General features: G+C 39.7%; 1 protein-coding gene and 1 long non-coding RNA gene across 2 annotated transcripts; one reads left to right on the top strand and one right to left on the bottom strand.

Annotated features, from left to right (window-relative positions):
* Window positions 1-2,942: 2,942 nt before the first annotated feature.
* LOC110057111 (sodium channel protein 1 brain-like) lies at window positions 2,943-25,835 on the top strand (the record flags this gene model as incomplete). Its single annotated transcript, XM_089291273.1, has 23 exons — window positions 2,943-3,197; window positions 3,806-3,954; window positions 4,181-4,261; window positions 5,060-5,188; window positions 9,200-9,291; window positions 9,960-10,154; window positions 10,771-10,828; window positions 11,186-11,330; window positions 12,090-12,227; window positions 12,555-12,992; window positions 13,945-14,118; window positions 14,618-14,965; window positions 15,426-15,714; window positions 16,677-17,017; window positions 18,140-18,313; window positions 18,880-18,990; window positions 19,313-19,582; window positions 20,343-20,396; window positions 20,927-21,064; window positions 21,316-21,429; window positions 21,521-21,659; window positions 22,691-22,822; window positions 23,420-25,835. Coding segments are annotated over 23 exons (4,884 nt in total), but the record flags the coding sequence as incomplete, so codon positions are not given.
* LOC110045210 (uncharacterized) lies at window positions 7,241-7,584 on the bottom strand. Its single transcript, XR_016207767.1, has 2 exons — window positions 7,508-7,584; window positions 7,241-7,458 (listed from the first exon to the last, which is right to left on the bottom strand). It is a non-coding gene; the product is annotated as an uncharacterized LOC110045210 (long non-coding RNA).
* Window positions 25,836-26,927: the final 1,092 nt, after the last annotated feature.

Below are 26,927 nucleotides of genomic sequence, written 5' to 3'. Positions count from 1 at the left end.
ACCTTTGCGGGCCCCATTAGTTTTTTTTTTTTTTTTTCCGTATTGTTAAAACGAAGGGGAGGGCCCTAAGGATAGCATTGGTGTGTAATGAGTTGATTTGCCACCAGACATCATGTTTAAAATCAATAAGTTATGAGCCCACGAGCTAGTAGGAGGTCTGAAGAAATACAACAATCTCCTGGCAGTAATCACTTCACATTTTGTAACTCGCCAAGAATGTGAAATCACTTGGACTAAAAAAAAAAAACAACTCCAGAAGGACTGCAGTCTTGGAACTTGTTTCTCGACGCCATCATGTTCGTGAAAAGCTCCCTCATAGGTTGGTGGTATTCTTGTGTTTAGGTTTCTTAAGCGTCAAATATAAAGAAACAGATTTCTTTTCTACACCAGTGGTGCGTAGAACAAACAATTATATATTTCTTCGCGCCTGTAATCGGTAGGCTCGCCCTAGTTTGTGAAGCTGATTAAACTGTATTGGCTTTCGATTGCAGAGTCGCTCAAAATAAATTTACTCTTTCGCGAGCTTAGAATGAAAGGACTAAAGGTATTATTAGTTTAGGTTCCAATTGGATATTCCTGTTATCTAGGTGGAAGAACGGTCCGTTTTTTTATCGTTGGTGTTCGATTTATTCTAACGATGAAGTCGCATTTTAGCATAAATATGTCAATTTAAGGCACTCAAACCTTAGGTAAACGAAAAATTATGAGTATCGAAAAGCAATTTATTTACCGCCTATAGAGGCGGGCACTTGACAGCTAAAAACAATCAAACTTCAGTTTGGAGTCATATGCGTGCGAATCAAAAGAAAATCCTTTCTCTTGGCGTATAGTCTACACTTCTATTGATATTTCACAAACCGGGAACACAATGCTATAACAATCATTCGATATCATCGCCCGAAAACCGAATAAATAAGTTATGATTATTGTGCCGTGAAAGTCTCACGTACAAGGAAATTTTGCCAAATGACACTGACCAGTCACTTAAGGTCTCCAGACTGAATTGAAACTTATGAATTGCAATAGTTGTTTGAAAATGCTCGCTGCTTCCAAACACTGCTTCCCGTACACGAAGGCTCCAACAAGACGCGGAAAATGGGAAGAGGTTTTATCAGCAGGTGGGAAATTTTAGTATATTGATGTTTTTCTCATGAAATTTTAATATTTGGAAACAAAAGACCGCAAATATATAGCGTGCTCCGGTGTAAGACTAAAACCCATGCATGGATACAAACAGCGACAAGATGTTTCGTCAAATATCAGGTTAACTCCCTGAGAAAATACTACTTTTCAATGCTCTTATCTTTCACCTTGGATAATTCCCCGTTATGAATTTGAACGCTGTTCTATATCAAAACGCTTAACAAGCGTTTTTATTAAAGTCATTTTCGTAATGCTATAGTAATCTGCTCGTCCGAATTAGCACCAAATAACGAGTATAAAAATCACGAACTTGTCCTTTATGTAGAAGTTTTTATATATCCTATATGTTATGTTAATATTTGCAGCACATGTCGTAAGAATATCGCGATCAAAGAAAACCCATTTACACCTTATATTTTCTCTCCCAAAGATTTTTCTGCGGATTTTTTATCTTTTAAGTCCTCCTGCTAAACTTTTGTTGTCTTGATATGTTTTCTTGTACTTTCTCTTTTACATTAACTCAACGTTTATCCTCAGCAACAAAGCTGATTTATTTCCTTGTCTAACCTCCAAAATGAAATACTGCTTACCCGTCAGTTTGTTTTGCATTTTAAAGTCATCAATTTTTATTTCGGTAAAAAGAAATTGGTTCTACACGATTGAACTCAGCAGCGACTACATCGCATGAATGTTATTACAAGCGAAAACGACACAGCTGCTTAGCTACTATGTTGTGTCGACTTGTCAACCTTACTTAAAGTTTTTGTTATTATTATTCCATTTGGCAGAGTTCTTCTGACTTTGAAGGCAACTTTTCTGCTATGACAGGCTTATAGTTGTGTCGGTTTTTCTGGTTGGTTAGAACCTCAATCATGGTTTTTAGTTCAAAAATATGTACCAAACGATACGAGTTAGTTTCCTTTACACATTTAGTCGGTACATTCTTTCAGTACTTAAAACTCGTGTTGAACTCTTCCTGTTTATAATCGGCAACTGTGGTCAGTGTCATCGTTATCGCGATTTCCTCTAATCGTTTATTGCCATTATTGTCGCCCCCCTAAAAGGATCCGTTAGTGTTATGTCTCGTGCAGATAACTACTTTCTTAGCGTTGGAACTCATGTTAGTCGAATCGCAAAGGAGGAATTATTGAAAACAATTTTGTAATGCTTTGTAAGTCTTCGGAACTATGAAGTAGAATTCTCTTTGCTTCAATTCTGCATGATGCAATCTTAAATCCTGCTTGAATACATTACAAAGTAGCGTATAATTAATTCATATTAAAGCTATTATTTGCTTGTTGGGTTGTAATGTTTATGTGCCCGCTGATTCTCACTGCGTGCGTCATCATGCGAACAAAGGAAGTCAATTTATTCTTAAGATTTTAAAAATCGTTTTGGTTAATAAAAGTCGTATCTGATATTTAAAATGCTTACGTTTCTAGGGGCGCTTTTCATTCAACCGAAAAATTTCGGAATTTTTGAAACGGGAAGCAGATGGTTCAGAAATTTCCTTGCAAAGTTTCCGGAAAATCTGAATATTGTTAAATTTCCGAAATGCAAACAATTCAACCAAAAATTCCGGAAACTCTAGAATAAAAGTTCTATGGAACAGAAATTCCCGGGAAGAAATTTTCAGAAATTTGCGTATAACCCAAGGGGGTTGTCTTCTTTTCCAAAAATTGTGAAAAATGCTGTTATTTTTTATTCGCCACTGAAAATTTCCGGAAATAAAAACCGGAATTTTTGGTCGAATGAAAAACGCCTCTAAGGGTGATCTTAGTCTACTTGTCAATGATTGAGTTGCAGGGAAGACTCCCAATGGAGCCGCGATAAAGGGTATTGATAAAAAGGGCCAAACAAATACTTCAAACCGCCAAGGGCCTTCAACAAAAAGGGTTAAGTTTGATTCAAGTTCTAAGGAAGAGGAAATGGAGACTGAGACTGAGGACCCAGGTGTGATCATAGATGAAGGTCCTGAAAGTACTAGCGTGGCTCGGGCCCCTTCGTTTTTTATTGGGAAGCCGCTGAAGGATTATGACGCCAGCAATGGAAGGGTAAGTCAACGTGTAACTGCTAAGATAATAATTATGTGAACGTAAAAAAATAAAAAAAAAAACCTATGCTGCCCGCAAGAACTTTTGGCATTTGTACTGCCGGCCTTCTGTGTAGACAATTTAGGCTAGTTTCTATTTATGAGAATATCAGCGTACTTAAATTGATCTTCTCCTGTTTTTATGGATTACTCTTTGGACATCAGTTCATTAATGTACGAGAATGATTATCTTTGATAAGAATGGCTTTGAAAATCAACGTACTTCAGATAGTCAAACATGAAGCCTCTGGGAAATCTCAATCGCCGAGCCCAAGGAAGATATGACGAATTTCCGCTCGCTTTACCCGCAGGGAACGTGTGCCCTTGGACCTTCCCGGTTTAAAATTATCTCTTAGACTCAGGTTTGGCAGGCAAGACATTCTATCTTTATTTTCGAGACTAACCGTTTTCATCATTCATTTATTCCGCACTTCGTCTGAAGATTTTATCGGCATGGAATGCATGTCGTGCCAAGAGTGCACCAGTGCTTCTCGAAACCGCATTGTCATAGAATCGCAATTTTGAGAGGTAGGGAGCCTACTTCATTTCATATTTCTTTTCTTTCCGCAGATCCCTTGCAATCACACTTATCTTGTCCTTCGCCGTCGTGGGGCTTCTCGTGCTGATCACGTGTACAGATTCAACAAGGCAGCCTCGTTAGGTCTGTTGGGACCTCTCAGTCCCCTCAGGCAGTTTGCGATAAGTGTCGTTACTAACAGGTATCCTTTAAATAACCTCAAAGCCCTCAAGTCATCCCTTCAATGGCGATATTAAATATGTATTTATTTGCCAGTTTTCGATTATGAGAACACTCAATTTTATTTTAGTGTTTGTCGGAAGTAAAAACAAGTTTGCCATTATTTTTGTTCATATTTTTTGTTTTGCTTCACATGCTGGCAAACCATTCAGTGGGTTTTGATTCCTATTCCTTAACTCTGATTGTAGATATTTTGAGTCGTTCGTTATTCTCACCATTCTGGCTAACTGTGTGTTTCTAGTGGTTGAATGTGCTCCAGAAGAAGCTGAGTAAGTAAACAAAACATATTTTCTTTTCATGAAAGAAGCTAATGTACTCACCATCACAAACAACAAACGCTTGTGGACTCAAAATCAAACATTAAGTTCACTTTTGCACTGCCATCCCAAAAGCATGTTGTCTGTCGAAAAGTAAGCCCTGAAAAATTGTTTAAACTCGGCCTCTAACGTAAATGGGAGGCGCGGTGGCCTCATGGTTAGTGTTCGCGTCTCCGGATTGAGCGCTCCGGGTTCGAGCCCTGGCCGGGGACATTGTGTTGTGTTCTTGGGCAAGACACTTTACTCTCACAGTACCTCTCTCCGCCCACGTGTATAAATGGGTACCGGCGAACTTAATGCTGGGGGTAACCCTGTGATGGACTTGCATCCCATTCAGGGGAGAGTAGAAATACTCCTAGTCGCTTCATGCTACAGAAACCGGGATAAGCTCCGGTCTGGTGGGCCACTTGGCTCCTACGTATGCAGACTTCTTTTACTTTATCTAACGCAGTTGCCAATTACTCCTCAACAAACCAACCAGTTTTAATATAAAAAAGTTTGCAATAGGTTCAGACTTGCCGCAAGTTAACCATTGACACTGCTAGAACGATTTTAACGAGGTCCTGAAAAACTCTCAAGCAAGCCACTTTATCAGTATGAGGGCAATTATATCAGAAAGAACTTTGGTGAGCCGAGCTCCAGGCCTGTCTCAAACGCTGTAATTTTTGCAACTTAGATACAATAGACGTAAACTTGCATCGAAGAACTCGCAATTTACTTCTTACAACTGACTTGGTTGTTTTATCTTAGATACGTCTTCTGTGGTATATACACCCTGGAGATGATTTTAAAGATCTTATCCCGTGGATTTATCTTTCACACATACGCTTACCTTAGAGACGCGTGGAACTGGTTGGATTTCATTGTAGTTGTTCTGGGGTAAGTTGCATTCCAATTGCACCTTATGACGGTCAATTCGCCACTAGTGCGATATAAAATTGTTGGAAATCCGCGATTCTGATTGGTTTTCGCATTGTTGAGTTCTTTGATAGAACGCGGAAACTGAGAGAACAAGGAAAAATTATCTGGATTTTTGGTTCAAAAATTTATTTAGTGGTAGTTTCTGGGCTACTCGTATTCATAGGATTGTCTTCCGAATCAGACTACTTATCCTCGTTTCCTAATCGCGCGGCTAGCAGGCGGTATAACTTATTGGCCGACCATCAGGTAAAAGCACAATCTGATTGGTTAAGCCGCAAGGTCAGTCTACCTGGCTGGTTAAGGACATCTGTTATGTAAAGACGACTCGGAACCTGGTCATTTTTAGACAATGACTTTATCTTATCGTTTCTGAAATAAACATTATTTTAAAGATCGGTCAGCTGGTACGGTAAAATAATTAGAGAGTTAAACAAGTAAAGAGAGGCGAAGTGTCGATATTTTTGGCAATTCTGATCAGTGAAAGCCCTAAATCTTCCGTGTCTCAAAAGTCGCGAATAACTTATTTATTACTGAGCTGAAAATATCAAGAACTAAATAAATTTCCCCAAAGTTGGAAATGAAAAATTTTAACCCCTCTTCAATTTTTGTGTGGAGGTAGGTTACCTTGGGGGATAAACAAAAACAACCATATTTGGATCGGCAGATGAATCGTTGCCATGGTAACCGCACTAGCTAACGTCGGCCTCAGGATCATGTTTTGAGTAAAAGTTCCCCTCTCACAAAGTAAAAGTAAACGAGTGTGGTTCTCGGGAGCATGGGAACCAATGCAAATGAAATTGATACAGATGGTAGAACCACTCTTCCAGTTTATAAAATTCGCCGTTAAAGTATTTTGGGTTTTATAAACAAGAAGAAAATGCTCGTCTTACTATGTTCTTTGTCAGCCATTTAAACAAGCAGGAAAAACGAGCACAACCATATTCGTAATTTCTCCGAAGGTACTCTTTCCCAAAAAAACAAATTAGCACCAGAGCTTACATAGATATTGAAGTTTCTCAATATCATAAAATTTATTTGGGGAAAATTATATTCTGGCCATGGGTGCTGAAGACACCTGGGGCAAATTGCAAAAAAATTGGGAAATTGTTATTTTGAGGGCGCTAATATTTGGTTCAAACAGGCTTTAGAGAGAGAAAATCAGCTTCAAAAGTATCTTTTATCATCTTGTCTGTCACCTACAATTAGTTAATAAGGTTTTGGCCAACGAATTTGATGAAAGATAAATTGATACAAAACCTACCTTGAAGGTTTTGGGAATTTCTTCAGGATGCTTTCGTCGCGTGGTTCTCTTCGGTTTCTCTCCATCGCTCGCTCCATTTTCTTGACCAAATCTAGGGCAGACTCTAATCTAACGGTTTCTCCCATGAATATCCAGTTTGCCGTGTTTCAGACCAGCGGCGATGATACAAGTAGCGCGCATACAGTTGACAAAGAACAGTTGACAAGGTCAAAACATGGTCGTTATACTTGCGATTTCTGCCGTCGAGTACCTAAATTGATCAATATTATCCAACCAGGAAGTAATGTAGACGTGTCGAGATCAATGTACAAAGCAAATGCATGCCTTTGAACAATCCAAAGTAACGTCTTTGGCTAAAAACCAAGAATGGTGAATAAACTGAAAGCGTGGGCCGGAAGTCCGAGAAGCATGACTGCTGACCGGATGTAACACAATGTAATGGGATGAGACACCAGATGTAAGTGTAATGATATCCTCTTGTAATGGGGTTGTTTTACAATGGCAATGATGGTGAAGAAAGCCAAAACGAGAAAAAAAAAAAAAAAAACGAAAAACCGAATAAAAGCATCAAAGAAAAATTAAACGTTGAGCAATCTCATATCCTGGGGAATTAGGAACAAGGTTGAAATGTTTAGGTGGAAAGTCTAACTCGGATTCATACGTATCACGGGCCCCCATGTTGAATTTTATTTTTCGTTGAATGGGTACAAGTGCAATCTGCATTTTTGGCACGCACAGCATGAATTTCCTTTTTCTTTTTTTCTTTTTTTTTTTTTGCATGCCTGTATAGACAGACAGAGTTAGAACGTCCAAGAGTTCTTAGAAAAACTAACTTCCTTGTTCTCATTCAAGTCTGCACACCCTTTGTTGTTAAAGAAAACCTGAACGTATTTTAACAACTGTCAGTACTCCTGGATGTACTGTAGCTAAAACAATAGACGATAAATAGTATCCTCTCTTATATAAACTTGATCCAGTGTAGTAAAGCCAATGGAGGCAATCAGGTTGCGTAAAACGATCAGAGAAGCGCTTTTCTTTTGTCCTCTTTTTTGACCACGGTAAAACAGTCATAAAAGCAGATCAAAAGTCCTCCTTTTATCTCTCTATCAATGATGTATTGTACCAAAAATATCTAAAGAGGAGACAATGCCATTGCGGCAATGTCGCTTTATCTGAAGCTACAAAAACAAACAAACAAACAAAAAAACACCTATATCGCATTTTAAAAGTACATCCGCTCAGTAGTTGTGCTTTGCGCATTTCCGGTCTACATACGGTTTGGTCGTAAACAACGATTTCTTCGCTTCTCAACCATGCACCACGAATGTGCGGCTCGATTTAGCCAAAGACGTAATTCAGAATCGTCGCAGACATGCATTTGCTTAGCTGTGGTCTTGATGTATCTATTTAACTTCCTGGAGGATTTCAAACTGATTATATTGATTAATTATTTCGATACTCGACGCACGACTGTGTTTGACCTGTTCGACTGTTCTTTATTCGGGTTAATGCATCATCATCTGTGGTCTAAAAGGAGATGTTGGGTGAGGCTAGCCAGTTAGAGTTGACCTTTCCGCTAGAGTCTGTGCAAGATTTGGTCAAGAAAATGGAGCGAACGAACCGAGGAGAGACCCAGACTATACGACAAAAGCATCCTGAAGAAATTCCCAAAAGTTGCAAGGTAGGCTTTGTTTCAATTTGTATTTCATCAAATTCGTTGCCAAAACCTAATCAATCAAATGTAGATAACAGATAAGATGATAGAAAATACTTATGAAGCTGATATTCTCTATCTAAAGCCTGTTCGAGCCAAATACTAGATCTCTCAAAATTTTGCAATTTTTTGCAACTTACCTCGGATGTCTTCAACACCCATGGCCAGAATATAATTTTCCCCAAATAAATTTTATGATATTTAGAAACTTCAATATCTATGTAAGCTCTGCTGTTAATTTGTTTTTTTGGGAAAGAGTACTTTCGGAGAAATTACGAATACGGATGTGCTTGTTTTTCCTGCTTGTCTAAATGGCTGACAGGAAACATAGTAAGACGAGCATTTTCTTCTTGTTTATAAAACCCAAAATACTTTAACGGTGGATTTTGTAAACTGGGAGAGTGCCTCTACCAGGTATGAATTTCATTTGAATTGGTTCATATGTACCCGAGAACCAGACTCGTTTGTTGTCATTTCTTGAGAGTGAATTTTTTGGTCAAAACATAGACCTCAGGCCGACGTGATCAAGTGCGGTTACCATGGGAACGATTCATCTGCCGATCCAAATATGGTTGTTTTTGTTCATTCCTCCAGATAACCTACCTCCACACAAAAAATGAAGGGGGGGGGGGGGGGGGAGGTGAAATATTTTCATTTCCAACTTTGTTTCACTTTCCTGGAGAACTGTTCTTAAAAATAAAACACATTCAATTTAAAAAAAACCAAACTTTTATAAGAGGCTTTTGTAAATATCCTGTTACATTGACATCCAGAAACAGCAAACTTATAAGGGTGCGTTCCTTTGGAATCCGGGTCAAGATCAGTGATCCAAGATCACTCGGATCAGGCTGCATCAAGGGGAATGATAAATCCTTCACAAGAGTGGGTTCATCAGCTCCTTCGTCGACTTCCTTATCTAAGTGATCTTGGATCACTGATCCTGATCTAGATCATCGATCCCTAAGAAACGTCGTTTCCAAACTTGTTTCCGTAGGTACATCACCGTAGCGCCAAACATCGCCAACTTGACAGGAATCAGAACAGTTCGTGTCCTTAGAGCGCTGAGAACGTTTTCTGCTTTGAAGGGTAAATTTAATTATCAGGAGCAGCTTATCTTTCAGTTTGAGTTATTTTACATCTTTCGCTGAGTCTGATCCGTCGAGGGTGCTATTTTGTGTATTTGTGAAGCAATAAATTATCACTGATGGAGTCAACTGGCATGCAGTTCGTACATGCTTAAGTATAATAAATCAACAACTAAACGTTTAGCAAAACATTTTTGGACTCATTTTGATAGAGCGGTTTTCAATTGCATGTCGTAAAACCAAACCAAATCAATTACTTACCAATTAGACGACTCAGCCAATCTTAAACCGTAGTGAAGCCAAAGCCAAACCAAAGTAATTGCCTGATTACGTTCGACAATTTTTTGAACACTGCCCTAAAATATAATAAATGAAAATAAATTCTTTTAATTTCAAGTTTTGTAAGGTTGTGTTGCATTAAGACAGTATCTTCTATTTGACGACTATTTCCAACCTTGAAGATTGACGAATTTTAAACTTGCACAAACTCATGCCCTAAGGACAAATCGTGGTTTGCATTGTGTTGAGTTTCGATTGAGCAACCACTGCTGCTCAGCCGTTCCAAAAAACTATTTCATTTTTCCACGTTGATTCTATATACTTCACTCAGTCTTTTTCATGTCTCGTGCACTCAATTTGGACAATGTATTGCATTCATATATTTTGCAGGTCTCCGAGCGATGGTAAACACGCTACTTCGTTCATTGAAGCTTTTGAGTGATGTCCTGGTCTTGTTTCTGTTCTTTCTCGGTGTCATGGCGCTTATTGGGCTACAGCTGTTTTCAGGAGAATTAAGGAACAAGTGCGTTCTCAATGTTCCAGACAACAGCTCAATAAACCTGCAGGAACGAGCCCTTAACGAAAGTAAGAAAATGGTATCATATAGATTCACTTTAGAAAATACTTTCTCTACCTACTCTTTTATTACTAATTTCGGTTCAGGAAACTCATAAAACAACCTTTAATCATTAGTTTAAATAGCTACAGAAACAGAAACAAGCGAGAGCAGGAGCAATGAGAAGAGCAGTGTGCACTTTTACAAAATACGCACCAGGTAGTTGAGAAATTCGCAAGAGGGTATTTCTACCTAATCGTTAAATGAACTTGGTTCAAGAAACTGCTGAAACGCCCTGTGATCAACAAGCTTGAGTTAAATCAGAAACAGAAACAAAAAGTGAAACAGAAGCGAAAGCAAGAGGAAACGGAACAGCATTGTGTACCTCCAGGAATGATGGACCATGCGGCTAGTTCAAAAATTGGCAAGACGTTATCATGTAAAATATATATATATACTCTATATATACCGTTATCACAGAAGAAAAAAAGATATATTTTTTGGTCAATCACATGCAAAACAAAACCAATCATGAACTAAATAAAGAGAGCTATCTTCTCTTGCAACCTGTTATCTTTTCTGTATCAACGAATGGCGAATGGCGAATAGTGAAATGAAAACTAACTAGAAAATTTTCTATTGCAGGTTTCTGGTTAATTCATGGCGACGAACCTTTGATTTGTGGGAACAGCTCAACTGCTGGGTACTATATGTCTTTCCACAATATAATATATGTCTTTCTACAAGTTAGTGATCTAAGCTGTAGAAGTATCTCTCACTTACGGATTTCTTGTACTTATTTTTCTTATTAGTATCCGGCGTGAAGTAGTGCGTTAGATTTTAAACATTCTTTTATCCGTGTAGTCTAGCTGTGAATGACCAAACTCGAAAATTGCGCTTCTTTAATTGTCTTGAATTCTATAAAATTATTAGGTCCGTTTCTTTTTCTCACTGTGTCCCTGAGTTATGAATAGTGCAAATTGACTTCCGTTGGGTTGAACTGATCCTATGTGTCTTTTTTTTTTTTTTTTTGTTACTTTTTTCTTTCTTTGCGCTTTAGATCTTGTCCTTCTAACTACACGTGCATGCCCAATGCTGGCCCAAACCCTGACCATGGTTACACGACATTTGACAACATTGGTTGGTCATTAGTCATGGCTCTACAGATACTAACGATGGATTTCTGGGAAAATCTTTATGACAAGGTATTTTTATCAACCTGTAGGGAAAAAAAAATAAGTAGAGTGCCAGCAGCACTCAGGGCGAGAACTCGGCGAGAATTTCTTATTCGTCTTTCGTCAACTGGCGTAAGCTATTGGCTTCCCTTCAATGTGAATTTGAGGTTGTTCCCTTCTTTTTTGGGATTGAGTCCCGTCTTCAACTTTTAGTCATTTATTAATAAAATAATCATTTTGACAGAGAGCGTTCTCGCGGGAAACTTAGTTGTCTTAATACCATTTTCTTTTTTACCGAGCCATACTTACATGTGCTTTAAGGCCATGAAAGTTTTGATTATTTCCTTTCTCGTAATTCAAAAAACGATGGTTTTTCTTAGGATCACTCACACTGAAGGTCTCCAGTCTTAATAGCTCCTGCAATTACTAGATAGGAAAATATATAAAAATATATATTACCAGGGCTAACGCTTCGGGAAGAAAATATCATGAAATAATCTAGGGAAGTCACAATCATTATCAAACCAGTCGAGACGTAATTATTGTTCGTCTTTGACCACGAAGATAGCTTTAATCTCCTTTACCAATCAGTGCCACAATTACACAGGAAGGCATGTGCTCTAGAGTAAAGTCTTGCCACCGAGAACACAACTCAACACACAATGCACAATGCGCACTGCACAGTGTGCACTGCACGATGACCTCGACCAGTGCTCGAGACCGGACCAGTCCAACGCACGAATTGTTTGGCCATTGCTTCTAACAACGTTATTTCGATGTTTTGCCTAGATCATCAGGTCTTCTGGAGCCCTGTACGTTCCATATTTCATAATTGGAATATTCTTCTGTTCATTTTACTTGATGAATCTGGTGTTGGCAGTGGTGTATCTGTCGTATGAACTGGAACTGTGTTCCGCGGAGAAAGAGGTAGCTCGTTGTGTCTTGTGAGCTTTTGATTACTATAGAAAAAAATCTAATCAACAACGGGTCGATGCATCTGTAAGGATTTTAATTAACAAAGTAAGGCATTTTTAAAGAGCAAAGAAATTGGAAGAGAAGAAACTTTTTATTCATGCTTTTTGTAGATGAATCTTTTAGTTTAAAACTGAATTCATGATTACCCCAAACCTATTAGGTTGAGTTTGAAACCTCCGAGACCAAGTTCCAACGTTCTATTTCTTAAAATAACCTCTTTGTTGGTTATAATATTCTGCAAACCTTACCATATGTTTTCAATGGATTTCAAAACCTTAGAGGGAAAAAAAGAATTATATGAGACGGACTGCCCCTTCTTACCAAGCTGACGAAGAGACACTTAAACATCTGGTTACCCTGGATGGGAGCTCTCCGCCTGTGCTTACAACTGACGCCCTAGACAAAGAGACCGCAAAAGGAGACTCTACGGATTCTACATCCAACGCAAACGAAGTTAAAGACACACAATTACGCCATTGTCTAATACCAGTATGCGCACGAAGGAATGGCTTAGGGATTAGGAAAGTACAGTGCAGGGTTGTCTTGCGCCAAGATTCTTGTTTTAAAACAATACGACAGCGCATGCGTGACATCACTGCCCATCCTGGTTTTGATGCCGTTATTGTGGTGCTGATTCTGTTGAACACAATAGTGCTAGCGGTATATCATCATGGGATTGACCCACAGTTTCGACACATCTTGGACAATGTGAACTTGGTAAGTTAATGTATACTTCGGCTAATGGGTTTTTAAGCAAACCTCAAAGGCAGCGCCAACGAGAACGTCACCAGACAAAATGTGTAATGAGAGGAGGATTAGCTCTTCCCGTGCGCTTTAAATCTTGATTAATTTGTTTTAACCGTTTTGCAAAGAACAATGCAAAATGGCCATTAATCCTTTGAATATTTTCGCAAAAAAAATCGCGGTGCATGGATAATTTCTGTATTTAAGTTCTTTTTCTGACAGAACACTTCATATAGCTTGATCAGTGAAAAAGAACTTCATGTTGTGTCAAAACATTCAGCGTACTGTGTGGAAACACAATCCAAAACGCTGGGAACTGTCATAAATGAACCATTATTTAAAGACTGGAATAGGTTGCAGCAATTGGATCTTAAATTCTGGTATTGATCTCGTAATAAGTACTACGTCATCTTGCTAATTACTGCGCCATCAACAATGGTCAGAAAACCTGCGATTGATATGGCTTAAAGATCAAGTTTGTTTGATGGGCTGCTTTTGTTGCTGCTATTGATTTTCTCGCTTGTCAGTGTGTTGTTTTTGCTGTTGTTTTCCATGCAGGGACCGCGGATACTATTTTAAAGCGGTATGCATAACAAATCCGACTAAGACAGACAAACATTTGGAGGTCACCATTTACCATGCATTTGCGCGCCATTATCCATGTCATATGGAGTCCTGAAAAATCCACCCAAGAAAAAAGTGGTAGATCTACATGTAAAGACCTACAGGACCCTCCCCTCCGCAGTCCCTGTAATGTTGTTGTTGTTGTCTGTCTGTCGTTGTTGGTGTTCATGATTTAATCATAATTGAGCATGTTCTTTTTGACAGAGGTACCGTTGCTGTTGTTACTAATGTTGCTGATATTTTCGTCGTCGTCGTCGTTGTTGTTGTTGTTTACCCCTACCTGTTCCTTTTCAACACTCAGGTTTTTACCGCGTTATTTGCAGCTGAGATCGTATTTCGGTTGGTTGCTATGGGACCAATGGCATTTATTCGCAGCAGATGGAATGTGTTCGATACCACTGTTGTTTCAGGGAGTTTGCTGGGTTACTTTTATAAATCTGCCGAAGGACTCAGCATCTTTCGAACTTTACGACTGGTAAGAACATAAGTTTAACCGGTATATCTGGTTTGAAAACGCTCATAAGGCCGGCGTAACTTGCAATTCCGAATTCATATCCTACGTGGTGATGCTACGGCAGTCAGGTTCACAGCTCACAGCTCATCGGCTATAAATGCAAGTAAAGGTGCACTTACAAAAATGATTAGTATAGGAGTTGTTCAGAGTAATTTAACAGCAGTATTATATTCTTGCAAAATCCAGACCTTTTCTCAAATCGTTGTCTGGATCCAGTTTTATCTTAGTAAGAAAGATTCAAAATTTAACTGCGTTTTTGACCTCCCGATATACCGGAACAAAACTATACTTCCACGCTACGCCGTCAGTAGTGATAATGTGATGAACGTTTGGTAAATGGTCAATGTAGCCGAATTCCTGCCTGTTGTTTAGCAAATCAGTGGCTGCTACTTCGTCAGTTGGGGTGACCTTATTACAACTTGCACCGCAAATAAATACCAAAACAATTTATCCTCTACAGGTGCGTGTGCTGTGTTTGGCCAAGTCCTGGAAGACAATGGAAAGACTGATGAAGGCCATCGCTAGAAGCGTAGGTCCGGTTGGCAATATAACGCTTATACTCAGCGTGGTTATTTACATATTTGCTGTGCTTGGAATAAAGATATTTGGTGAGGCCTACACGGCAGACAAGTTTGGAAAGGACGGTGTACCTCGCTGGAACTTCAATGACTTTTGGCACGCGTTCATGATGGTGTTCAGAGTGCTATGTGGAGAGTGGATTGAGCCTCTGTGGGACTGCATGAGGGCCACCAGTGCCGCTAAGGCAACACTATTCTTCCTAACTGTTCTTATCGTTGGAAATTTCATTGTGAGTAATAAACTTAAAAATTCTAGGACCAAACTCTTTGAGACTATATTCTTAAAAAAAAAAGCTTTCCAGACACCGTCTGATAACATATTAATTGCTAATTATTGATAAATTATTGAGCCAAACATGAACCAGTGATAGATCAGTCTCTTTTCCCTCCATTCAAAGTTATAGTCAAGGCAGTTAAAGCAACGCGCTCGAACATAATAATTATTGATTTTTTTAGACTTCCTTTTCTTTTTGCGACCTTTAAGCCCAAGTTTTGCAGTCAGGGCTGATTCTTAATATTTGATTTAGAGTAACAAGCGATTTCTCATATCCTGTTCGCTTTACTGAATGACGTGCCGGTCTGACCAATGTACTGATGGACCGGACGGACCAACTGACGGACCGACCGGTCTAAAGGACTGAGTTGTTAAATCGGTCAAATGAAACAATTTTTCTGGCTTACATTTTTCAGGTTCTCAATTTATTTGTGGCGCTTTTAGTAAACGCGTTTGACTTCAGAGAGGTTGATAATGATTCAAACGAAGAAATACAGTCGGAAGAGAATCCATCAAGGTGCTCCATAAAGAAAGTATTCCGAACCCGCAAGTCTCGCCTGTTTGTAGCCAAGTACCGTGAACCTTTTCGTCTGTACGAGTTACAGGTTCTTGAGAGCAGCTGCTGTCCAGTGAAAGACGATGGTCAGTTGGCGATATCCGATTCAGAGCATCATCATGCAGAATCTCCCAGCGCTACTCGTGAAGGTGACATGCCCTCAGTTGATTTAGTATACATGAAAAAATAACAATAGAGCACAAAATTACGCAATGTGTTTTTCTGTAAAGAAAAATTTTGGTCAGTGAGCCGGCATTGCTGACCATAGTTTTCCTGGGGCGGGTCCTAACTGTTAGAAAAAGAATTTGAAAAATTGTGAAGGGAACTTAACACACAGCTTATAGAATGATGTAAAGGACTGTTAACCAGAATGGTGTGACCTGAGGGTGGTATGCCTCGGCTAGACAAAGTGATCATTTATAGCGATTTGCGATGTTTTGAGACGTATTGGTTGCTTGAATGAGGTAGCTGAGGACCAAATCTCGTGAATTTGAGCTTAAATGTGAATGATGGAAATCACTGACGACCCGTTCGCTAGCCGTTCGTTTTGACCGTTAGGGTACGTTTTCGCGTGAGAGATCACATATGCAGTTTCGCAAAACCTCCAGTGATATCACTCAGCCGGTGACAAGCTTCCCCCCCGCCCCCCGCCACCAAAAAAAACACCATTGAATTCCTGAATTATTCTATTAAAGGTCATTAACTGTCTGCTAGACGATATGTAAATATTTGCAAAGACAAATTAGATGTTCACCGCGCTCAGTTCAGCTAAGAATTTATTGACAACTCTAGTACGCCAACTGAATTTTATTACCTTTCAGTACCATGACCAATACAAAAAGAGTGTGTCACTACGTTTGGCAAATAATGTACTTGCTTTTCAGTCTTACCGTTACGTTGCCAGATTTGAACAGGATAGAGTCTGTATTTGATTCTTTTTGTAAAAAAACTACTTTAAATCTGTATTTTACCTTCGTGTCCAATGGTATCCTTGTCAACAGTTATTTGGGTCGTAATGCACAGTATTGCCAAAGGTCGCAACAGATGTCAAAAGAGACAACTATTTGACCCTTATTTATCGATTTATTCAATTCTTACACATATTTTTCAGAGAGCAAGATTGACCTAGAAAGTGAAAACATTATCACGACTGAAACCGCTGTTGAGAAGGACTCTGTCCCATCAACTACGTCAACCAGTCAATACATTATGGGCACTGAGGACCCCATCTCAGAGCAAGGTGCCAGTCTATCGGCTACAAAGCCCACCCGGTACATGATGGAAATAGATGACTGTCTGCCAGAGTACTGCATGGACTGTCCGCTGTGGAAACCTTTCTCGTCAAGACGCTTCTGTTGGCTCAAGTTTCGCTGCAGGGTGCGGGTTCTAGTAGAGAAAAAGTACTTCGAGTGGTTTATTCTTGCCACTGTGTTTCTCAGCAGTTTTGCACTGGTACGTTGCACAACTCACTTTGAAATATAATGTCTTTGTGGTAATTCTTGGAAGTCAGCCTAATTTCCGGCAACTGAGCTCAGTTGGTAGAGCATCGCACCGGTATCGCGGAGGTCACGGGTTCGAGTCCCGTTGAAGCCCTGATTTTTTTCAGGCTTCTTCTTTCCAGTTGCTTAAATTGGAAAATTTACTGCGATGATCATACTTCACTTTCATCTACTACCGCAGTTCAAATATGAATTATTTCATATATACTTCACATCATTTCACTCACGGGAAGATATGAACTCAATTAATTGACCTCGCTCCCAATGTGTGGCTTCATAGCTCAGTTGGTAGAGCATCGCACCGGTATCGCGGAGGTCACGGGTTCGAGTCCCGTTGAAGCCCTGATTTTTTTTTTTTTTTTTTTTTTCAGGCTTCTTCTTTCCAGTTGCTTAAATTGGAAAATTTACCGCGATGATCATACTTCACTTTCATCTACTACCGCAGTTCAAATATGAATTATTTCATATATACTTCACATCATTTCACTCACGGGAAGATATGAACTCAATTAATTGACCTCGCTCCCAGTGTGTGGCTTCATAGCTCAGTTGGTAGAGCATCGCACCGGTATCGCGGAGGTCACGGGTTCGAGTCCCGTTGAAGCCCTGATTTTTTTTTCAGGCTTCTTCTTTCCAGTTGCTTAAATTGGAAAATTTACTGCGACGATCATACTTCACTTTCAGAGCGTTTTACAGTTAGAAACTGCCGAAGATTGCGAATGGCTGTGTCACTTAAACTTAAATAGCTACACTGTTGAGGGATTTCGCAAGCGTGTGAGATTTCTCAGCAGCCGAGCCTCCAACAAAAGGAGGCCGGGAGGAGAACAATGAGAAATCAAGTTAAGATCAAAGCTCAAGAAAATTTCTGGCTACCTCAGCCCCAAATGTATGCAGCTCCACCTCTGGTAAAAAGCACATGCACGCAAAATTCTGTCAGCTACGCAGGCTAAATACTAAGCAGCCTAGAACCGTCTGCTGAATAATTTGCTGGGCGGAACAAGATAAACAAGAAAATATTTGGTAAAGAAACTGTATTAGACCCAGCTATGAAGCAGCTTGCTTTTATATCTTGTAGATTTTTGAAGACGTTCATCTTCACAAGAAGCCTAAACTTATTAAGACATTGGAAATACTCAACTACGTTTTCGCAGCAATTTTTACACTTGAATTTGTTCTGAAAGCCATAGGATTCGGACTTGTCAAATACTTCTCCTCCGCATGGAACTGCCTGGACGCGTTCATTGTTTCGGTGAGTAAAACCTGAAGGGTCGGTTCTTCAAGTCGAATTGGGTTACTCCAGGTTAAAAGACGCTGTTTCTTCCAATTGAGGATTGGCCGATCACCAAATCATGTAAAATAAAAGATCCAAAAAGCAATAAAAACACGATAGATAAGCAACAATAGCTTCCGCTTTACCAAGATATAACAAACCAGAAAAATAACCACAAGCCTAGCAGTAACAGTTGCTTCCTCCTGCTCAAGGTAAAGTGATGTTCAGAAGAAAATTTCAATTTTTCGCACCTCAAGTCTCCTAACACTTCTGTTGGGCATGGTATTTTCCTTCCGTCTTCAGGCTAGTAACAAGCTGTCAGCTTCATTTTATTCACAAAACGTTTATTCAAAAGGCGATTAAAGTGGAAGACACGGTTGTGTGTCTTATTGATATATTACAGTCGTTAGTTCTGAATTCGCTTCAAAATATACATGCCACTCCTTGAAAACCTGCTTGTCAACGTGATGGTCGTGAACTTGGAACTGATATTTCAGCCTCAAATTATTATTTCTAGACTATACCTTGTACTTTTTTGTTCACAGATTTCACTCGCCTGTGTTTTCGAAGACAAGAATCTGTCTGTGTTTCGTTCCCTACGTACCTTGCGGGCCTTGAGACCACTGAGAGCAATCTCAAGAATGGAAGGAATGAAGGTAACAGATGCAGAGTTTATATACTAACGAGACTTGCACAGTGATGAAGGAGATGGAAGACTTGTCATCTGAGTGGCTGACAACCAAAACAATGGCCTACACCTACCCTCGTACTGATCAGCACCACCGCAGGTGGACACATTACATAGATGTACGCTTTTTACTGGTCTAAAAGGTGCAACCAAACACTGATAAAAACGTTTTTCTTGTGCAAAGGAAAGGGTGCCAGGGGCTGCCTGTGGCAATCGAAGTTCGACTTGTACAAAGTGGTGAAAACAGTTTATAACTTTCAGTAAAATGCTGCACTTGCTCTTCCTTGCAGGTTGTGGTGAACGCCCTTTTCGCTGCAATTCCAGGGATTGGAAATGTACTGCTTGTATCCCTGCTCTTCTGGCTGATATTTAGCATCCTCGGTGTTCATCTTTTCGCTGGGAAGTTTTACAAATGTGTGGACGAAGACAACGAGCCATTGCCAGCAACTACGATCCCCAGCAAGGCAGAATGCCTTAGGTATCCTGATAAATATCGCTGGGAAAATTCCAAAGTGACTTTTGACAATGTCCTGGCAGGGTTTCTCGCACTCATGCAAGTGGTAAGTATATTTCCAGTCTATTCGTACATCAAATCCCGAGGGAGTAGATACTCTCTATTTGACACTGTCGGCTTGTTTTACCTGTGGAGGGCTGAAAATCAGGTTTTGGTACCTAAAGGGTGTAACATCTCAGTTTTTGACATTTCAACATATCCTGGAACGTCTTAGACAAGTTTGCGGAGAAAGTTACAAAAAATAATAATGAGCTAAATGTCGGTTACTAAATGCGTTTACATCTGAAGAACTCTCTAGAGTAAGAATTAAGTTAGTCGACGCCAACAAAAAATGGATTCAAATATTTCCGACGAACTGCCACGTATGAATGAAGCTCTCCCAAGCACTAAAATTATTTTTAAAATAGCATAAATCTTTTGCACCAATAGATAAACGGCAAAATGAATCGAAATCTTATGAGTTAACAAAGCCAGACGGCTACGTTTAGCAACACAAACAACATCTTTCATTACTGAGATAAAGATTAATCACACGAAACAGGAACCGAACGAATGTTAACAAAGAGACGCCAAATGTAATCATAATCGTTCTTTATTAACATAAAAGGACTAACTGCATTGCCTTGATTAGGTTTCAACTAAGTTTCTAGCTAAATCCAAGATGCAAAAAGTTTTAGATTTGACGGCGTTGTTTTTCCATGTTAATTTTCATTTTATATGAGACCGTAACTGTTGCTAAATTTTCCGTTAATGCAACAATGAGTTTAAGCAAAGCCCAGTCTAAGTTTTCAATGACTCTTCTTCAGGCGACCTTTGAAGGATGGATGGAAGTCATGAAGGATGCCGTTGACTCCGCTGAGGTTTGTACAGTGACAGCATGTTCCTAAAATCATTAGACATTTCCTTCAGTTCCTTTTCCAGTAGAAAACTATCATCGTTCTTAAAGTTTTCCACGAGTAGTTATATTGTTTTTTGTTGTTGTTGTTGTTTTTTTTTTTTCTTAAAAATTCGTCTAACATTTCGCCAGCATTCTTACGTCTTACGACTTCCTACAGATAACATTCACGGCTGACTATTTCAAATTGATTCCAAAGCTTGACAGTTTGAAGTGGTAGGCGGCTATTTATGTCTTTGCATTTTACAGCGCTGTGTAAACGAAATGCAAACGAATTTCGTCTAATTACGTTCTTTATTCTCACGAAATTTCCTCGAAAATTATCATGATGATCGCAGAGATAATCTAGCGTACAATTTCAAGGCTAATAGCATGACATCAATAAGTCCTTTACAGTGCAACTAGATTATCCCGTGATTTTTGTTTCATCTTTAAGCGCTGATCGCACCACGTGACCACAGTAGCCATAATTGATACATTTTATATCTCTCGTAGGTGGACATGCAGCCAGAGTATGAAAACAATGTGGTGGCATACTGCTATTTTGTTGCTTTCATCGTCGTGGGCTCATTCTTCGTACTGAACCTGTTCGTTGGAGTCATTATCGATAATTTTAACACTTTAAAACAAAAGGTAAGTCAGCTTCGTACCTGTTATCAATCCAATCGAATCCATTAGTCGCCGAGGCCGGGTTCTCCCTGAGCAAAACGTTGCTTTCCGTCAAGAAGTGACCAAAATGACGTAGACGGTAGTCATAGAGGTATTTAACCCGGCTCAGACTCGTCGCTTCGTATTCCTTCTAATGCTCCGGCCTTTTAACAGACTAGTTTCAAACATGCATAGAGTATTTCCTATACTATTGTGTATTTTTTTTTCTTTCGCAGTACGAGGAACTGAACAGCATGGGAATGCTACTGACGGATACACAAAGGAAGTGGGTTACCTTCCTAAAGGAAGCTGCCAGAAAGAAGCCTCCGAAAAGACAAATTCGACCGAAAGTAAGTATTGTATCTCCACTTTGCTTTATTTTTATCTTTTGAAAGTCATGATTCAGTTAAATATTAAGACGCTTTTTGACTCATTCTACAGGAGAGAGTATTCGGTGTCTTATATGACGTGGTGACATCAGACAAGTTTGAGATTGCTATTCTGTCAGTGATAATGTGTAACATGGTCATGATGACGATACAACATCATGGACAATCGCCCGAGATCTCCAGCGTTTTAAATATCCTTTGCATAATTTAGCTAGCTTAAAGAAGTAAAATGCAATTGTTGTTTTTGTTTTTTGTTATTTGTTTGTTTATTCTTTTTTCTCAGAAACTAGGTTTTTTTATTGTTTTTAATCTTCATGCTAATCTTTTCTGTCAATGTGGCTTCATAATATGCATACCGATGAAGGCTATAGTCATTTGTCAATCTACTTTTACCTGTAAAAATCGCGTATCTGTCACCACTTGTCAAAGCTTTCGATAATTTTTTCATACGCTGTAATTAGCAACTTTCTGACGGCTCTCGTTTTAAGTTAGCAACAAGAAAGCAAAAACTACGCCGGAGAGTCGGAATTGTCATCTTAAGCTGTGTTCATATTAAAACCGAAACATGATTAGAGTAAACATGTTTCAACATGTTTGTTATTGCATTGTTCACATCAGATGCGGTTTCAAACACGTTTCATGCATGGTTGTATAATTTGTGCTGTTTCATAGTACTCGCTTTTGTCATTACGTTTTGCGGCAATGTTCTCCCAGATATTCTGGTTGCTACCCATCGCCGATAATTGCCGTTGTATTTCTTCATCGGCCCATATTTCAACAAGACATTGGCCTCACAATAGCCCCAGTTTTGGTTCTTTGGGGCACTCGCTTCCTCTCCGCGTCCATCCGCCATTTTGAACTTGTTTGGTCTGATAATGATTGAGACTACTTCGTGAAGCGAGGATGTTTCAATCATGCTCAGAATAATCATGTTTGAACCATAACTCGCGCAATGCATTGTCTGATGTGAACACTTTTCAGAACGAAGCATGTTTCATTCGTGATCAGACTATGTTTCGGCCTAGTGTGAAAACAGCTTTAGTTCTTTTATTCCCATTCTGTCAGTTTATGATCCTGCTGCGCTCAGTTCTTGCAGACCTTGGAGTTTGACTTGCTAGTTCGAATATAAGACTTCAGATTATTGGCAACAGTGCAGCGATCTCCGCTGTAAGACTAAGTTGTGGCTGCATATATTGACCATTTCCTTGACTGAGATTTCTACGAGTCTCCAATTTCGTATTTACCGGAATATTTGTTCTGGAAGCCATAGTCAAGATTGCCACTCTTAGGCTACACTACTTCAAGAAGCCGTGGAATGTGTTTGACTTCATCATCGTTATCAGCTCTCTCGTGGGTATGTAGCACGGATTTTTAAATTTGTATGAATCCCATCCTTAATTAGCTTTGCAATGCATGCTGATGAAGACAACGAGACTTAAGAGTAAAGCGACATTTGACACGCTGTCAATCTTGGTTTTTGCACCTGCAAGCTGATGGACGTGACATCACGGTTGAGATCAAAATACGATGTGAAGGGAAATCACAAAACAAAGCTGCATAGTCTGCGTGGCTGACCTCGTGTTCAAGCTGGGCAGGAAAAAAATAAACCTGGTCCGATTGCCGGGAGCAAGTACAGTTTGCTTTTAGGCAAGTGAAAATGAAAATTTCAAGGCAGTATGGTAGGCAAGTGAAATTAGACTCAATAATCGTGTTGGTGAAAATTCGTAATCAAAAACAATTTCAAAACTTAAGACTACAAGATGAGCAAAACAATAAGTTGAAAGCATAGATTAATTTAAAATCCAAACATACTTGATTATAAAGAGTACTTAGTAAGTGATGTAATTGATTTAGTTGATGAGGCATGAACATTGCACGCCTATTGGGCAAGTATTGTAATATTTTAGTGGGGGCAACTGAAAAACTACTCGTATTTCATTTTGATCAACAGACGTTGTACTAGACGAATTTAGTGCAAACGAAGGAGCCGTCAGCCCTAGCCTGCTCCGAGTTCTTCGAATCTTTAGAATCGCCAGGTTACTAAGGCTGGTGGAGTTCGCGAAGGGAATAAGGCAGCTTTTGTGGGCTCTCATGATCTCGTTACCAGCTCTCTTCAACATTGGCACTCTACTGTTTATGGTGATATTCATCTACGCAATCATCGGTATGTCTGCCTTTGGAAATGTCAAACGAGAAGGCGAGTTGAACGACATTGTCAACTTCGAGACATTTGGTACTTCGCTATTGCTGCTGTTTCGACTATCAACAGGGTCGGGATGGAACGACATCATGGATGCGTTGCTGCTAAAACCGCCCTACTGTGATCCAAGCTACATGGGACTTCCTCATGGTAACTGCGGCTCCTTCAGCGCCATTGTATACCTGGCCAGTTATGTCATAATAGTGTTCCTGGTGATCGTTAACATGTACATTGCCGTTATCCTGGAAAACGTGAACCGAGCACACGAGATCGAAGACTTCTGCATCACCAAGGAAAACTTCGACAGCTACTACGTTACGTGGGGTTTGTTTGTCCCGGACGGGAAGCCGTACCTTCCGTTGGATCGCTTGTCAGAGTTTGTAGCTACTCTCGACAAACCTTTCAAAATTCCTCAGCCGAACGCCGGTGTTCTGAGGCAGCTAGAGATTCCGGTACGAGCAGGAGAACTTATTCATTGCTTTGATCTGTTGAAGGCGCTGGTGCGACGCGTTTTGGAAGAACATGGTGAGTCTCCAGAAGTGTTCAAAGACATTACTGTGAGAATGGAGGCTAGCTTCAATAAGTCGTTCATTACGCACAAGAGAATTTCGTCGCTCAGTGGCTCTACTAAGACTAAACTAAGCGTAGACTTAAACGAAACTGTCACTTAAGACATGCAAAAACAACATTTGGCCAAAGTGGAATTACTCGAAAGAGGGTATTTTTCAAGGAAATGCCCCGGTTTAAAATTATCAAGCCTAGCCCCTAGGTTTAGCAATTTGTGGATGTGACACTATTTGTGTACACGTTGTCCGACCAATGTAGACCTTTCTAGCTTCTTACAACGTGGAAAATTTAAACCAGGTCCATTTGAAATTGCAAAGTTACAACAGGGTTTGGCAAAGTTGAAGAAAAAGTGCTGCTACTAAGCTAGAGCATAAATAAGACAGCCAGCAATAACTGGAAAAGACGCAATTTATATCGAGCTGCTTGACATTTTAACGCGTTTTGTATACCTGCACATTTGAGAATTAGCTTTTCCAAGGTTAGTATGCAAAGACACTACTGAAGGCAAAATGGCATCTAGAGCTTTAGGCTTGAATTAGATAACGGTGAGATGTAGCCATAGAAAAAAGCCGGCGAAGTGATTCTCGCTGCAAGGAGAGGAAATTGAGACAGGTTACAATCAATTTTCTTTTTTAACCCCCATGAAAGTTTGTTTTCCAAAATGGGTATATATATTCTGCCGACGGGTTTTTTTTTTACTTCAGTTCTACCTTAATCTCCTCACCCTGCCGTGAGAATCATTTTGCCATTTCAAGGTTGATCTCTCTTGTTTAAGAGAATGAATGTGAATTGAATATATTTTTTATATACCCGTAATCGATTTTATCACCATCAATAATTGCGTGGCGTGATGTTAGTCAACTTGCTGAAATAAATGTTACCTACTACAACGAACGGAGGAAGCCTGAGGGACTTCAGGGAATATGGGTGTGCCACAAACGTTTTGATCTCTCTGCGTTGTCTATTTGCAACACTATTTTTAGCTTAAACTCAACACGAGCGTAGCAGTATAACTCTAGATGAAACAGAATAGTTTTATTATTTTACATTTGAGTCCATCACTAAAGACAACTTTTGTCATGTTTGCTAAAGGGACATGACTTAGCATTTTAGGACCTACACAAAGACCTTTGATATATATACTAGGAACTGAAAGATACCCAACAGCGAGGATTCCTCTGTTTATGTAGCGTGTCGGGGCAAAAATGTTTTTACATCACGCATCCCACATTGATGGCACTATATACAAAACCAATCTATCCACTGGTTAGACTCAGGAGCATAATGCAACGCACTTCACTAAGTATTTGGATCGTCACGCAATGGGCACTTTGCATGAACTGTTCAGATAGTAGAGCCTCCAAAACCGTTTGAGCCAGTCAAACTTGACTCCTCTTTGCTTTAGATATCCCAGTGCGTAGCTTTCCATCCGGCATCGCAGATTTTGTACCACGTGACCGGTTCATGCACAGGGGCTCATTCTACATAGTGGTTGGACAGAGTATTAGGTTCAAATGTGATTGCCGAGTGACTTAAACCGACAGGCAAAGATTTGTAAACATATTAGAAACTGTAAAGCAATAAAACGTTTGGCACTTAACTTTGTTGTAACCTTGGGCAGCATCAGCTTTTTTCTTGTTACTAATCTATAAGTTACTCTGGAAGGATTTCGATTCGTGCTTTTGCAATCTCCAGCAAACAGTTTTCTCTGCTCTCTTGCGTCTTGAGGTTAACGCAACACGACCCAATCACCGGAACGGGAAGTCAGAATTCGATAACTCCTGTTATGAAATAATTTAAACAGAAGAAACATGCTACTTATTCGAAAACATGCAAGCTGTTCACGACCATGTTATTATGGACAAAGAGTAGACGTCTCAACTGGACTTGCCAGGAAAGTTGTGACTCAGTTCCTGTACAGATAGCCGTAACAGTATTTATCTATTCAATGCTAACAACTTGATAATTTGACGGAATGGGCGTTTAAGAAATCCAAAATGATGGAAAACAGCATTGTATACAATGCAGCCTAAAACGAATCAGCATTTACTTTAAAGCTCTCTTGCATAAACGTTGCATGTCAATGTGATGTGCCACTGAAGTGAAATGAAAGAATTCTCGCCAGCCACGCACCGATCAGCATTGAAACATTGCACGGCAAGTGATTAAAGGACCAAATCATTACTGTAGCTATACGTCTACAATTTTGTTTCCTCTACAACACGGACGTTGGGCTCCAATGTGACAGGAGTAGATAGGGGATCAAAGGCGTACTTTCTCCCAAAGGGATGAGAGCTGGCCTTCCATGGCAGTGTAACATTGGTTAACCCCCGATTAGTTGTCTCGGTAAAGGGCCACTGCGTTGGATTGCAGGATTTCCTGCTACTCAATGACGACACTTTACTTTTGAGAGGCTTCCGACGTCGGGACCATTCTTGTCGAATGTCGCGCAAGCTAAGTACTTGGTAATACTTATTCACTGCATCGGCTGCTTCTTGGTCACGCTCTCTCTCCACCTGTATCAAGTGACATCTCTCTTGACGATGCCGTTTAGATAAAGCTTCGACATTTTTCTTGATACTCACGAGGAAACTTTTCACAAGAGGCAACATCTCCTTCTTTAGATCTTTACTCTGCCTCAAAACTGTAAGAAACAATGAAAAATTTTGAAGCTCATTCGAGTTCCTGTAAT

The sequence above is a fragment of the Orbicella faveolata genome, unplaced genomic scaffold (assembly GCF_042242905.1).
Source record: "Orbicella faveolata isolate gen_17 unplaced genomic scaffold, um_ofav_v1 contig_24, whole genome shotgun sequence".
In the NCBI taxonomy this organism is placed as follows: Eukaryota; Metazoa; Cnidaria; class Anthozoa; order Scleractinia; family Merulinidae; genus Orbicella; species Orbicella faveolata.
Note: the sequence above shows the minus strand (reverse complement) of the source record. Positions and strands in the feature narration are given on the sequence as shown.